General features: G+C 34.5%; 1 protein-coding gene across 5 annotated transcripts in view; it reads left to right on the top strand.

Moving 5' to 3' along the window:
- Positions 1–16,859, top strand: part of lrp1bb (low density lipoprotein receptor-related protein 1Bb) — a 327,007-nt gene that overhangs the window by 168,776 nt on the left and 141,372 nt on the right. For all 5 annotated transcript variants that reach the window (XR_013822391.1, XM_079882312.1, XM_079882311.1 and 2 more), the window contains exons 8-12: positions 6,370–6,592; positions 9,117–9,303; positions 9,585–9,728; positions 12,044–12,280; positions 12,399–12,579. Coding sequence is in view for 4 of the 5 variants with exons in the window: in XM_079882312.1 (XP_079738438.1) it covers positions 6,370–6,592; positions 9,117–9,303; positions 9,585–9,728; positions 12,044–12,280; positions 12,399–12,579 (972 nt within the window). In the remaining variant the exon portion in view is untranslated. The remainder of the gene's footprint in view (positions 1–6,369; positions 6,593–9,116; positions 9,304–9,584; positions 9,729–12,043; positions 12,281–12,398; positions 12,580–16,859) is intronic.

Here is a 16,859-nt window from a genome sequence, read left to right as displayed (position 1 = left end):
ACGAAATCCTGACTACCCTGAACGAAGGCGTATTTAAAAGAAATGACAGCTGTTTATCTCTCTGAGTCTAAATGCTGTGTTCTTTCTCCTGTGATCATCAACACCCTCTATGGTATTTCAAAACCTTTCAAGAGAGTTTAAATGGAATACACAGAGGGACGAATTTTCTAGAGTTTGGCATTTTAGTGCTAAAGTGTGTTTTACTGCTGACTCTATAAGGCAGAGAAGGTCTGTAGGAATTAAAGTCTATTGTACAACTAAAAGAGCCAGACTCATATTTGTTCACTTGAAAACACTTTTTTCCCCCTAATGTTTTGGCCATGTTTGTGGTGTAACCTGATTTGCATAATTTCTTTTTTGTGTAGTGGGTGGAAGTTAAATAATTAACTTGTTAAAGACACATTTTATTATATAAAAAGAATATGTTATCAATAAATAAACGTATATGCACCACTGATGCGGATGCACACTTAAGAATGTCGGCAGAAGTAATAGGTCATCCGGGTATTTTTGGCGTACTGTTTTTGAATACTATAGAGTAGGGAAATATTCGATTTTGAACATAGCGTTGGTCTTGTTTCCCCGAAATAGCTTCCAGGAGGCATTGCAAATGTGGCCGCTGAGTGAACAGACTTTCCTTGAAAGGGACTCTGGCGACGCCTGGCCATTTCCTGACGTCTTTGTTCATTACATGGTCCCATCGTGTTAATCACAGGCTGTTTAAGAGAATCTACATCACCATGATGTGCAGGACTTGTTTATATTTCACAGACGCTTGCCAGGGCCATGGGCCACAGAGCCAGTGAACAAAATAACAGCATTTGTTTGAAATATTTTGTAATATAATAAAATATTACCCTTTCTGAATAAAGGTATCCATTTCTTAACATTTGAAACATTTGTTTCAGTCTTTTTTATGAATTGCAACCCCACATCAAAAAATATTGACACTTGGCAAGATTTTGTAGCATTGTTGAAGCTCTCTGTGTGCACTACATATGCTGTAGGATACGGCTTTAGAAACATATGCTTCTGGTTTTGAGCTTTTCTCTATGGTTTCCATATGTTTTTGAAAGATCCCCTTATTCACCTCGCAGTGCCGACTTGATGCAGAAAATCCGGTTTAGAAAAAAATCTTGAAGTTGGCCCTTTTTACCCTTATCAAACAAGCTCAACACTGTTCCTTTTCCATTGACTGTGAATGTGCCTTTTTCTGTCCTTTTATGGTCTATGATGAGCATGTAATTGTACCGACTTAAACGCTTTTTTAAAACAGGCTATTGGTGCGTTTACATGAAAATAACCCACGGGAATGGCTCTCTCACATTTGTACATGCCCTTCAGTGCATCCAGCTAGTTTCCTCCCAGGATTGTTGGAGAGGAGCACATCGGTTAAACCTCCAGGCTTCAGCAAAGTGCAGTTTACTACATTACATATCTGTTCTGCTCTTTTTGGTCCTCCTTCTGTAATTGGCGAGATGAGGTTGGAGCTGCTTGTGTGTGAGGGAGGCTGTGGAAACACAGGAGGTCTGTCAGCCTGGAGCGGTGGAGTGAAAACAAAAGAAATTGGGGCGGTTTGTGATAGTAGCTCAGCATGAGGCACAGTAGTTATGGATGGAGTTCACAAAACGCTAAGTGCATAGTTTGCGGTTTTGATATATTTTTTTTCTCTCCCCTATTTTTTCAATTTCTCGTCTGCTTTACTGAATGAGCCTCTGTCCTCTTCTACTCATCTGGAGAGGCTTTATGTAAAATTAGCTTTCTAATTTGAAACAAAAATCCCAGAGAGGGAATAATAACCTCGCTTTTCAAAGTCTGACTTCGATTCCCCAAATCAATTTGAAAAAGCGGGGTGAGAGTTTTTTTTTTCCTCCTCACCATAGAGTGTGAAACTTGAATTTGATTCGGAGGAAAATGAAAACAGAGCTGAGTGCTAATCTCAATACATCCACTATTCCAACCCTCTTATTTGGTAATCTGTCTTGGTGAAAGAACAGGCAGGCATTTTCTGTTCAGTATTCTCTACAGTAATGAAATTCCCCTACGGTCCTGTGTTTGGGTTGGACCATTGTGTCACCTTGCAGTGATTACTTAAAGCCTGGGTCTAAAGGTCTTAAACAGCAGATGAGATTTATGACTTGGTCAGATTGGTTCCCATTGTGTTTTGTGGTTTGTCTGGGCTTATTGAGTTTGTTATCAAAACCACCAAACAAACAAATAAATAAAGTATTGTTGATTTATCATTCTCTGGTCATTGTTATATAGTATTAGAATGCAACTATTCCATTCACTGGAAGAATATCTTCTGCATCCATGTCTCATCTTTTTGTATTATTAGAATCAGATGTAGGAAGTATTATTATACACAGCAAAGTGAACAATGGGGGGAAATGTTTGTTTGCCTCAAATACACAAACTCAGTCCTAAAGCACAGAGAAATTTACAGCATATGCACAAGGATTTTATTTTAAATTAAGCTTCATGGTGGTCCTCTCATTACCATACTGTTTATACGGTTTATCTCGTGGGAAATATTTTAGACCTGTTGAACCTCAGTTTTAATTATGAAATGTATATTTTTATTAAAATCTGAACTATATTACTTAGCAGGAGAATATTTTATATGGATTATTAATAAAAGTAGCTATTAATAAAAACAACAACAACAAAACAACCTTTGTATAAACTATGACGCATGACCTATCTTGGCTTATTCATTTTTAAACACTAAAAATGCATTCAGTGTCGTTAAAAGTCTCGTGCATTTGAGTTCTAAATAAAATTCAGAAATTATTTATTTTATTAGAATTTACAAAAAAGATAAAATAAAATGTTTAATTAACTATAACAGTAACATATGTCCTAATACACAGTTCTCACAAGTTAACATGTTAAATGTGCACTATACAGATTGAACTATGTGCGTCTATTAAAAATAAGATGATTTGACCCAACCAACCCACAGATTAAATGGGGATCAGTGGATAATATCATTTATTGCTGTGTGAGTGCTTTTCTTCCATATAATGCAGCAGGAGGGAGATACTGAACTTGCAGATACCTTATCAGCTTTATTCTTCTTTGTCATTCATTTTGGTGTAATATTTGACATTAAAGATCTGATTCAGCAGTGCTTGAATCTGATGTGGCAGTGTTAAACTCAGAAAGAGACTGATCCTCCTGCTGACAGCAATGTCTATACAGTAGACTGACCTTAGCAGAAGTTAAAAGGTCATTACATTGATAATACATGTATGCTAATTGGGAGGAGTATAACTTATAATTAATTATACATATTTAGATCAGCAATAAGAATTAAATTGATATAGCATAATTACCACACTCTACTAGCCTGTTCGTCCAGCAAACACTCAGTGTTAATTGTGTATTAATTGTAAGAAATGTTAATTTCTGGGGTATAGGAAATAACTTTCTTACTGTACAGTACTATTCAGAGCATGTAGACAAAATCTGCATGATTAGGGACTCCAGTACATGAGCATGAACCACAAACAACTTTACATGTGAGGCAAACAAGACTTTACAAACTAGACTAAACACTTAGACTAATCTAACATACACATACATGTTGAGCATTAGACTAATCTAACATACACATACATGTTGAGCAATGGAAAGAGAACTGAAGCAGAATACAGGAAAGCAAGAAGTTATCACATTGTTTTAACCAGATTTTATAAACATGCCATAGAAAAAAAACATTACAGGTGTGCATTTTGAGACAAAACAATGGCACTGATATATTTTAAGATATGGTGCTTTCAGTTAAAACAGCTCAAACATGCATTTTAGTCTGGGACTATAGGCTTAAGCCTTGTCTTTGAAGCTGGGGGTTAATGTATCAAATAATGAAACTAAGTTTGATAGATACAGTACTGTACATGTCTCGCCAATTTGAATAAAGTTGTCCTGATGCAATTTGTTGAGGCTCTATTTGATCTATGCTGAAGTTGATGCGAGAGAACCAGTTTGGGGATCTTTGCTATACATAGGATGCTATACATGTGATTTTGTTAATCTATTCTACACTGTGCAGTTCTGAAGCATTCCTTCAAAAGAGTTTTAATTGATACATATACGCAAAACATCCTTATCTTTCTGATGTGCCTTTGCTACTATGGCAACTAGAGGGCTGGTTCTGCATCTGGGGGTTAGCAGCGGTTCAGGGGTGGTTCTACAGAACTCTACCTCATGGTTGGCGTGTTGGGTGAGGGGCATTGTGGATTATTATTATTAATAATAATATTTTATTACTACACAAGGGTCAGAAAAAAAAAAAAAATATATATATATATATACACACATATATATATATATATATATATATATATATATATATATATATATATATATATATATATATATATAATTTTTTATTTGTTTTTGGCGGGCAGGAAATAATCACTGTTACAAGATTAAATTATTAAGCATTCACTAACAAAAGATTTGAAGAGAGTCAGAAAACAGAAGCCTTAGAGAGACTTTTTTCTTTTTCTTTTTTTTCCCGTCTTTTACTAATATTCTAATCAGCTAAAAGTCTGACTTTGAAACATTTAATGAGTTCTACGACTGCAGTCCCCAAGGGACAAATGAAATGACTTACAGGGAAAGGTTGACATTGTGCTGCAAAGAATTCTGGATAACAACAGACTACGAGATGGATCTGCCATGATAAAAAGCTCCTTACGGTGAAGTTTTTAATTTCCTTTATGTTTTATGTTTGCTTCTCTGGAGCAATTAAGCACTTGGGGACCTCTGGCTGCGTGTGAACTCTTTCCTTGTTAGATTCCTAATTAAATTGTGTTTGCAGTATCAGCCACTAGGTATCTGATGTTATTAGAGCTAGAACACTCTAGCACACTTTGCATTCACTGGTAGACTTTTTGTAGCTTTTTGTAGCTTGGTCATTTACCTTAATAATTAATTTGCATAAAGAACAGGCAAAACGGGAACCTTTTTTTTAGCAGGGCTAGTGTTATTGAAATACTTCAAAGGAAGATGGTGTCATTTGATAAATGAATTTATGCATGTCACTAATGAGATCTTGCTTTAATTGGCAACATGTTTTCTGGGTGGAAACAAAAAGAAAGTCTTATAGGAACAACCAGTGATGAAAAATACACTGCACATGAAATATTGTAGTATGTGTCAAAGTAATGGGTACATTTAAATGAATAGGAAAGAAATTCACCAAAAAAATAACAATACTGTCATTATTTATTCAACCTCACGATGTCCCAAACTTGTGTACCATATGCTTGAGCTCAAACTGTACATATGGAAAAGTAGTATGGGTTTAGAACGACATAAGGGTCAGCAAATAATGACAGAAGTTTCATTTTGGGTGTGCTCAGTATGTTTTTAACAAGAACCTATTAAGTTTTTTTTTATACATTTTCAACTTTCTTTAGTGTTTAATGTTGCGGTTTGAGCATGAAAACTATACCACAACTATAACGATAACAACACAGACAAATTTTATCCTTGGAATCACTTTCAGAACAATTTTTTTCCAGATGATGAACAATAAAAACATTGACAGCCAATCAGAATCCATCCTGCAGCAGATGACATAAGTGCAGTGTGCGCTTAGAATAAGAATGATACTGTCCGCTGTTGTTGACACCAATATAGTTATCGCTCCAAAGATAGTTGCAGGATTCTTTATATCAGTAAGTTCTGTTTCTGAACTCCCTGAAATGAAATTTTTTTCTGGGAGTGTATGTCACAATATTCCTAATTTAAATAATTCCCGCCCAAGGCATACGCAAAATCAAGGGGAAACGTGACGTTTTCGTTTGTGTGTTGTCGCCATGTCCAGGATACAGCAAAGTTTGTTGTCAAAGTGGTTGAGTATAATTGCCTCCCAGAACTGTCTTACACGACTGTGTTCCCAAACAGCAGGCATCCGCCTCCGAAAGGAAGATAACTTTTATTTTGTTTCGTCTGCGCGCTCTGAGGCACAAGCAATTTATTATATATGAAATTATTATATACAGTCGCTTCTCCTACTGCAGCAACTTCCATTTTTCTTAGTGATATTTAGCGCCAGTTTATCAGGAAGTGGCGATTTTGTTCTCTTCGGCTCACTGGTTGGAAACGGTGCTTTATTCGCAAAGATTTTATGCAATATTCCAATTTTGCTCATAAATGAAGTTTGTAACTTTGGATGGAAACATAGCTAATGAAAAATATGTGAAAGATAAGGTGTATTTTGAACATTCAAGCATGAAAACATTTTCTAGTAGACCCCAAAAATAAAAACAAGACTTTGTAAAAGGGTATTACATTATACATTATACAGTACATTATAAAAAAAAATAACTTTTCTTTCATGATCTCTTGCAGTATGCTCTTTTTCACTGATTATGGGAATACAGCCAAACTGGAGCGCTGCAATATGGATGGCACAAACAGAACACGACTTGTGGATTATAAGGTTGAGCGGCCGACTGCAGTGGCTTTAGACCTGGTGAAGAAGTTGGTGTACTGGGCAGACGCATATCTGGATTACATTGAGATGGTGGATTACAACGGCAAAAACAGACACACTATCATCCAGGGATATCAAGTGAGTTCTTTTTGATACATTTTTTGACTTTGTCATGTATTTTACACTAGAGCCTTATACACAACCGTTCAAAAGTTTGGGATCGGTGAGACTTCTATACCAAGTTTCTAAAGCTCTTCAAGATGACATTTATTTGATCAAAAGTACAGTAAAAACAGTAATAGTGTGAAATGTTATTAGAATTTAAAATAAGTATTTTCTATTTTAATATATTTCAAAATGTAATTTATTCCTGTGACGTCAAAGTTTCATTTTCAGCATTATTATGATCCTTCAGAAATTGTTCTAATATATTGATTTGGTGTTAAAGAAACAAACAGTTGTGCTGCTTAATAGTTTTGTGGAAATCATGATTCGTTGATGAATAGAAAGGTCAAAAGAACAGCATTTATTTGAAATAGAAATCTTTTGTAACATTTCAAGTGCCTTTACTGCCACTTTACCCCCCCCTCCCCCCCGCCTAAAAAAATAAATAATAATCGTGCTAACCCCAAACTTATGTATGTGAAATTAAAATTGCAATTGAAAATAACATTTTAACAAATGCTGTTTGAATGGATAACATATTATTTTCTCAGACAGTTGTTCACAGATTGATTTCAGGTATTAATTGGTTATTTACACCCAGCAGCTACTGTATCTGTGTGGCTTGATCTGCGTTTTAATTTCTCACGCTAGTTTCAGCATTAATTAGTCTAAATGAACACATGGGCTACAGAAACAGATTCACCATTTGAATATTTTAGCTGAAGTGCACTTATGAGGATGGTAATTATGGATCATTATTATTCAAAAGTAGACCTCAGCTAAACAACCCAAAGATCTTCTCGCTGTCGTAAGTGTAGAAGGCCAGAGCAGCAGATTATTGTATGCAGACAGGTGTGGGTGCATTTGGTTTAATGGTGCTCTTAAAAGTGAGCCACGTATTGGTGAGGGGTTGCTAACACCTTTCATTTCAATCGCAAATGAAGGTGAGATTTTGCAGGGCCTGGAAACTGTATCTTCTCTTTTCAATGTCACTGATTTTTTTTAAGGGGTTCCTTATTACAGTATGTGATGATACCTTTTTAGTTACGTGCCCTTCCATGCAAACCCTTATTTTTATTTAAAGCATGGTTTGTTCATAGGTTAGTCACACTCCACTGCTCTCAACTGTATTCAATGATATACTGTACATTGTGTTCAACATTAAACATAAAGTGGCCCCCAAAGTGTTTGGACACTTAAACCACACACTGATTATATAACAATATCAAACCAAATGCCTTTTTTTTTTTTTTTTAAGAAAGATAGCTCTAAAATTCTTTTAATCAAAATAGCTAAAAAAATAGCTAGCCTTATTAAAAAATGTAATAAAATAGCTAGCCTGTTTTCACCTCTCAGTTGAACAAATAAAACAGTTTATTTGTGGCTTTTCTTATTTCTGTTAATTGCAATTTTATTTTCAGTTACAATTTTGATTTCACGTAAGTTTAGAAGTTTTTTTGGAAGAAATGTAATACTTCTATTCAGCAAGGATACGTTTGATGTCTATTTCAAATAAATGCCCTTCTTTTGAACTTTCTATTCATCAAATAATTGAAATTGAAAATATTTTAATTTGAATAATATTTTATTCTGTTTTTGCTGTATTTTTGATCAAATAAATGCAGCCTTGGATAGCATAAGACATTTCTTTCATCGTACCGACCCCAAACTTTTGAATGGTTGACTTTATTTTTCATAGTTGTAACTTTTCTTAATAATGACTCAGTCTCAAGGTCAAATACCATGTGACTTATGTTAAAATGTGTCTATACATTTCACAATGTCAATTTTCTGTTTGATTTATTTATTTTTGATTGATTGATTGATTGATTGATTGACTGTGAAAATCAGCTTTTATATAATATTATGAAATGTTAAAAAAAAAGAGTCATATTTAATGTGATGGACATCTGTGAGAATTGACTTCAAACATCATTAAGTGTCCAATTTAAATAGGAATAGCATTATGAGCCACACTATTTTTCCAGAAGGCTTACCTTCTGCTGTAAAGGAACGTGAGGATGAATTATCTCCCTGTAGGTTTAGGTGAAGCACAATGCACATTTTAATGTGCATGTATTTGTGGGCAGAGTTCAGTGGTCCCTGTCTGCTCCTGTCACACAGACGTCGCTTGCAGAGGTAGCATGTAGGCTAGAATCACTGCACAGAATCAGGCTGTCCCCAGAGAAACACATGCACTCTGTTTGACCCTGCCTGAACTGCCTGAATGCATATCAACACGATTCAGTTCACCTTAAGCTTATCTGAAAATCTGCACCCTTTATTCAGTAATAAAGATTGTGGTTGTTGCCAGGTCAAATTAAGTCTAATAACAGCTTTAGCTAGTGGCTAATTTGATTGTTAAATCAAAGTGATATATCAAGGACTGTATCTGTGCTGTTCTGCTTTTCGTTGAGCTTACAAGATAATATTTACCTACCTAAGTAACTTCTCAGTGCTCTAATCGACCTGAAATAGTCAATGCTCCTTTTTCTAGGTGGCACACCTGCATGGATTAGCTGTCTTTGAGGACTACTTGTTTGCAACTCGCTCTGATCCTTCCAGTGGAGCGATGGTAGACATCTTACGGATAAATCGCTTCAATGTCACAGACCCGGAGACGCTAACCAGCATAGGAAATGCAAAAACGATACGGGTTTACCACAAGCTCAGTCAACCAAAAGGTAAAGTATGAGTTATGTTGGTTTCAGTTGCTTGCCTTTCCGCATCAAACACATCACTCCTTGGTTTTTGTTTTTGTTTTTGTTTCTAATTGGGAACATATAAAATGTTATTAATATTTTTTTATTATGTAATTTTTGCAATGTTGAAAACATATTCCAATATTTATCATATTTTTATTGTAGTAAATGATTAACAATGTATTGTATTTTTAATATATTATTCTACATATGTAAGATGGTTATGGCTAATTGCGTATGTGACACCAGTGTCCTCTCCTCAGTCAAGGGCCATGCGTGTGAAGTTGACCCTTATGGTAAGCCTGGAGGATGCTCGCACATCTGCCTTCTCAGCGGGAGCTACAAATCCCGGAGCTGCCGCTGTCGTACCGGATTTAGCCTGGGAAGTGATGGGCAGTCCTGCAAAAGTCAGTCCGCCATAGCTCACAGCCTTTCGTTTGTTCATATTTGCTGTTCTAAAGGGTTTTTCTGAAATAATAAGATTAATAATAATAATTAGGGCTGTTAGTTGGACGTTTAAGCCTGATATATAATATAATTGTTTTTTTTTAAATGCAACTGTTTTTAAACTAAATCTAAAAAAGGTTTATGATTGAAACTCTGTAGTTTTTAATTGTGGGTTGCAAAACATATACTACATTGATTATTGAGAGGTTTACAAATAAACGTTCATTAAAGCCCAATGTATCATATTTGATACTCACGTTTTAACATGATTTTTCTAAAAAAATATTTATGGATAATCAAGAAAATCTATGTTGTTCATCTTGAGTGTTCATCTTCAAATATATTATTATGTTTCTCCTTATCATGTAAATACTTTTTTTTTTCTTTTTTTTTTTGACAGCCCAAATAAAATATATTTTTGTTCTTTGCCAACAAAGTGAAAAAAAAACAAAAAAAACAATACTCAATGATTTTATGACACCTAATGTCACGTCATCCCAGTGGAATTGGTGATGGAATATCTGTTTGTTTTATTTGATTCTCGTCAGCTGGAAATTGAAATGTGTGTTGTTACACTATTAAGCGGGAAGATTGAGTGGTTCTTCATTTGCGCCAGTCTTGGCACTGACTTGGATTGACAGAGATGGAGATGGAGATGAACTTTTAAGAAGATTGGCCCACATGGTTGTGATGGTATTTTATTGACTGCCTATAGAATGATTCATTACCGCCATTACTGTCATTTCCACTCCGTTCCCCCATACGCATATCCTCCTGATCAATGGACGTTTTACTTAGTTGACAATGAAAGCTATGGGTCAATTAATGATGGTCCTGAGTTAAGCATAAAGTGACTGCAATAATGAACCAAGCTTTGCATTTTGAGACGTTTCTGATTTACACCTGCATCCAAATGTTCTACTTCCTCCCTCTTTCCATCAGATGAAAAGCTATGCTAAATGGCCGTGGTTGCCTTCATCCAATAGTCCTTGTGTTGTTTGATATATAGGTCTCAAAGCGCTTAATTGTCTTTAAGGTAGAGGAGCTCTTCCACTCAGAATGATAAATGGAAGTGATACTTATGTGATCTCATCCACACTGGTTTGGTCCATTGAGGAAGGAGGTGGATGTCCCTCTCTTTACCCAGAATCCTCTTCCTTTCCCATCGGCCTAACTCATTACAGACAGACTGGGCCGCCCTTTGTGTTATGCCCACTGTGACTAGAGGTTAATTTATTTAAGCTTGTTACTAGCCCCGTGGATAACCTCAGCTTCTGTCGTGCGCCTTTGTGAATCTGACAACAGGAGATTTATTGTTTAAACAGAGTCCCAATGAACAAAAATATCAATGCTGGAGCTTGTCAAATGAATCCTCTCAATCAAGATAATTTTTGCCTGGGGATGTTAAGTGGGGCTGATTGCTCCATTCATTTCTGTAAGTGAACGCGTCTGCCTGTGCTAGTTTTGGGATTTGTAGATCTTCACCCAACTGATGTTTTATTTTAGCTCAAACTTAACAATTATACACTACCAGTCTCACGTTTGGAATAATTACGATTTTTTAATTTTTTCTCTTTTCCAATGTTTCTCTTCTTGAAAATGCAGTAAAAACCACAATATTGTGAAATATTATTACAATTTCTATTTTATAACATACTTTATTCCTGTGATAGCAAAGCTGAATTTTCAGCAGCAATTACTCCAGTCTTCAGACACTGATACAGGAAAAAAAAACTTTAAAAGATCTAACTAGAGATTTCAAGCAATTTTTTACAGTAAAATACTGTTAACTGTACAGTTTTAAGAAGTAAAAAAGGCAAATTAAATGATAATTCAGAGTGAAAACTGTTAACTGACTTTCCATAAATTACAATTGTATACTGTAAAATGTAGAGGTTGCTCTGTAAATATATTAAAAATTTTACTGTTTTTTTTTTTTTTTTTTTTTACAGGATTATTCTGGCAACCACGTCAAATAAATGCTGTTCTTTTGAACTTTCATGGTTGAAGAATGTATCATGGTTTCCAAAACATTTTAAACAGCAAAAACTGCTTTCAACGTCGATAATAATAAGAACCATTATTAATATTTGAGTTTTGAGTACCAATAACAATTTGTAATAACTGAGCAAATCATCATTTTAGAATGATTTCTGAAGGATCATGTGACAAAAGCATTGAAAAAAATCTGAAATATTCCCGTCTTTTGACCGGTAGTGTACTGTATATGACATAAAAGAACTTTGGGTTACACTTTCTATCTGTGTCTTTGCAGAGCCCAAAAATGATCTTTTCCTCTTCTATGGAAAGGGACGACCTGGGATAATTCGTGGTCTGGATATGAATGTGAAGTCGAGCAATGAGCACATTGTTCCTATCGAGGACTTAGTGAATCCAAGAGCTTTAGACTATCATGCTGAAACCGGAAACATTTACTTTGCTGATACTACAAGTTTTTTGATAGGACGGCAGAAAGTTGATGGGAGCAGTCGGGAAACAATTCTCAAAGATGGTAATTATTGTAATCATTTTGCACTTTTTACCTTTTTGACCCTGTTTACACCTGGAATTATTTGAATTGAAATCATGTAATGAACGAATCATTTAAAGAATTGTGTGTACTTTTACAGATCTTGATAATGTGGAGGGTATTTCAGTGGACTGGATTGGGAATAACCTGTACTGGACTAACGATGGCTACAGAAAAACCATCAGCGTGGCCAGGCTAGAACAGGCATCTGAAACCAGGAAGACTCTTTTGGAGGGAGACATGTCTCACCCTAGAGCCATAGTGGTGGATCCTCTCAATAGGTACAGAGCCGTAACACTCAATCATAAACCTAAATATGGATTATGTATCATACAGTGATTTGAAATGTTTATCAACATTCATACACAATGACTTATGATTTGGATAGAAACATTTGTTAAGTGACCGTTTATGTTGAAATCTTTCATTTTATGTAACTAGCAAAAAAAAAAAAAAAAAAAAAAAAAAGAAGAAATTAATACTTTTATTAGCAAGGAAACATTAAATTGTGATAAAGTGTCAATGAAGTGACAGTAAATATTTTAAATTATTAAAATATATTTTTTTCAAATAGCTATTTATATTTTAAATAATGCTGTTCTTTTGACATTTCTATCCATCATAGAATCCTGAAAAATATATCAAAGCAGCACAACTGTTTTCAATATGGATAATAATAATTATAATAAAAAAGTCTTACTCATCAAATCGGCACATTATTATGATTCATGTGACACTTAAGACTAGAGTAATGGCTGCTGAAAATACAGCTTTGCCATCAGAGGAATACATTATATTTTAAAATATATATATAAAAAAGGGGTTATTTTAAATTGTAATATTTACAATACTACTGTATTTATGATCAAATAAATGCAACCCTGAGCATATGAGATTTTTCAAAAGACTTAAAACATCTTACTGGCCCCAAATTTTGAATAGTATACAATTAAAACACTGAAAATTAGAACATTGAAAGACACTAAGAACTAAAGCTTAAACTAAAAATAATGAAATGTCGAAACCAGCCAATTAATATCCAATAAAGACTAATACTGATGAATAAAAAGAAGTAAAATTGACTTAACCGATATTGTATCAGGCTAAAAAATCTGCTTGAAATCTGCTTGGAAATTATTAAAAACATGAGTAATACTTTTTAAAAAAAAATTAAAAAAAAAAAAACCTATGGCAAAATGTATTTAAAATACATTTATTTTATACTAAGTATACTACAAACCCATTAACATATTTACTGACATATCCGCTTGAGACTTACTTCTTGAATATTATTGTTAAACTTTATTTGGAGCACTTCTGTAATGCATGATGCACATTTCTTTATATTAAACCTAAAATGTGTTTTAATATCACTATTAGTAAGGATAGTATTGATCTCTGTATAATATCAGTATTTAAATGCAATAGTTCCACTTTAGCACAATCAAATATACTTAAGTATATCTTTAGTTAGAGCTCAGCACTATTTCCAGATAACTAAAGTGTATTAAGTACAACATTAGTGGTTCCAATTTTGCTGAATTTAAGTATATCAATTTACCAAAAGTACAATTGCAGGGTATTTATATTAAGTACATAAATATGTAAATGTATTTGTAGTATATTTAGTATAAAATAAATGTTTTTCAAATACATTTTAGTATATTTATTTTTCACTAGGGTCCTTTAAATCAACATTTGCAGTCTGTGATGAAATACTGATCTCTACTTACTTCCCACCTGCCCTGAAGGAACAGTCCTTATTCCAGTTTATTTACTAACATTTGTTTACACTGCATGGCTTCAGAGGCGAATGCAATTGTACATAGTGTAGTGAAGCATGTAGGCGCCCATCCACGCGTGCCTCCATCTGAACTGGTTTGTGTGTGTGTGTGTGTGTGTGTGCGCATTTGTACCAGTAAGCTGACATGGCACGGTCAGTAAAAAGGGTGAGTTTGATGGCCCAGAGCCAATCTCATTATCACCCTCCCTGGGTGTGAGAGTAACTCATGAATCCCGAAGAGGTGCAGCCAGCCAAGGCTGAAGAAGCGAGATACTGCAATGAGGAAGCAACCACTCTCGGCCCTCTCAGACTCAATCACGCAACCTGATCACTCTCTTTTTTATCTGATTAAAAAGTACTTAAGTACTGGAATACTGATTTGTCATTAGATCTTTTGGGCCAAACCACGTTGTATCTTTAGAGTACTTTGAGTACTTTTAATTAATTTATTTTTAAATCTCTGTAAATAAAGTCTTATTTAAAAGTGTGCACTTATCATTAAGTAATTAATATATGTTGGAATAGATTTTTGCCATCTTTAGTGAACCCAAGAGGTGTTGATTACTGATTCATTTGAAGAGAGGGAAAGCAAATGCAGAATAGTTTCATTATTTCCAGACACAATGGGTTCATTAGCTCAGAGCCATAATTATATTCATTGCTCAGACCTCACGCTTGTGCAATTTATGCGACTCTCTCTCACATTTAATGAAGCTAATGTATCTTGAATGGCAGTGCTAACAATAAAATAAGAAATGGGCAATGACAGGAAGCTAGAAACTGTTCCTTTGTGAGTTTGTCAACAGATACTCACAAATAGCGCACGTTTACGCAAGTAAAAACGGCAACTTATCTCCCAGTCACCACTGCGTGTCATTCCCGATGGGATAACTTCAGTGGTGTGGAAGCGATTCAAATCTGCATTAAAAGCATCGTCTGCTGAACTGCCAGCTCAGAGGATGTCACACAGACTGCATGACTGCATTGAGAGTGGAAAGCTTTCTGGAGCTGGGGCTCAGACAGGAAATGAGAAGCGCCTCTTCTAAGGTGCCATTGATGTGTCCTGTTTTGACAGGCAGTAAAAAAAAAGACGATGGTGGATGATGGAAATTTAGAGATGTAAATTTTGGACCTCTCCAACAGGGCATCAGAGGATAGATCACATGAACTTTGAACGCTGGCCAAAAAAGAATGATTCATATACAGTACAGTACAGTACATCATACTTCAAAGCAAAGATATTTTTTGGGTGTTTTTTGAGTGTGGTGAGTGAGTTGGATAACTTATCAAAGTTAAGAGATAACATAGTGAGACTTTGTCTTTATCCTTTGAGGTTTTAACAATTTAATATTATTACATTACAAAATGATTAGAATAAGTATATATAATTATAAAAAAAAGAAAACATTATGATTATTTTGTATCATTTCATTTCAGTTGAATATGCATTCTTCATTGTAAATGTAAAATTTGCTTTTGTGTTTACACAAAATGCATTACTTAAATAACTTTATTATGACTGAACAGAATCAAAATGCTTTCTTTTAAATCTGTTTAGCCTTTATTTTAATAATCTCTTGTAAAATTTTTGATCAAATAAATGCAGCCTTGGTGAACATGAGATTTCTTTCAAAAACATGAAATAAACTTTTTGAGAGCAGAGTGAACAGATTATAAATTAATAGATAACAGAGTGAGATAACATCACATTTGAGAATTTGATATTTAAAAAAATAAGATTTATTTAATTAAAAAAATATTAGAATAATTTAATAGTATATAATAATTTCAAAATATGATTACACTATTTATTAATGTAATATCTATTAATTTAATATGCATTCTTTGACTTGCATGTAAAATTTGGTTTAAAGATATTTTTGGTAAAATATATGGTAACACTTTAGTTTAGGATCCAATCCTCACTATTAACTACTGTAGTTGCTTATTAGCATGTGTATTAGGATATTGGCTGTTTATTACTTATAAAGCACACGGTAATGCCTTTTTCTGCATGGCCATATTCTACATCCCTTATGCCTACCCAATACCTAAACTACTAATGGTATACTAACCTTACTAACTATTACTAAGCAGCAATTATGAGTTGAGGCAAAAGGCGTAGTTATAAGTTGGGTAGTAGTGATAATTGGACCCTAAACTAAAGTGTGACCAATTGTTTTACTTAAATGTCTTAATTATGACTGAATGGAATCAAAACTTTCTTTTTAACCCATTTAGTTTTTATTAGTACAAATTTGACTGTGTTTTGACCCACCTGAATGGGCTTATTTATAGTAATGGGGTTAGGGCCCATCATTAGGGCTTGGCCATCTATCAGGTGAGCAGGTGGCATGTTGATCTTTGTCTGCTCTGCTGGATGGGCTTCCCCCTGAAATAACAGCCACCTGTCCTGATTTCTTTATCTCTCACCCCCATACAGTACACATCTCTTTGTTGATGCCACAAGCAGCGTATGATAACATGATAAGAACGAACTTGCCCACCTCAGTAACTCTTTTCTGTCTTTTAGTATCTCAGGTTCTGTCATTTGGACTTTCACGATTTACGTCTCTGTCTCTCAATTTTTTTATATATATATATATATATATTTATCTATGCTCACTTCATTGCTGTCCTATTTTCCCAGGAGCAGACTTTCTAAACTGGTATTTTTAGCAGGTCAAAACTGATTTTGTAAACTCCTACCAGTTCATAGTGCATAAACCACAGTTTAATGGAGTTCTTATAGTCCTAGCTTGATGCTCCAGTTTAAAG

This window comes from Squalius cephalus (genome assembly GCF_949319135.1).
Source record: "Squalius cephalus genome assembly, chromosome: 9".
Lineage (NCBI taxonomy): Eukaryota > Metazoa > Chordata > Actinopteri > Cypriniformes > Leuciscidae > Squalius > Squalius cephalus.
This window is presented reverse-complemented; position numbering and strand designations above follow the sequence as displayed.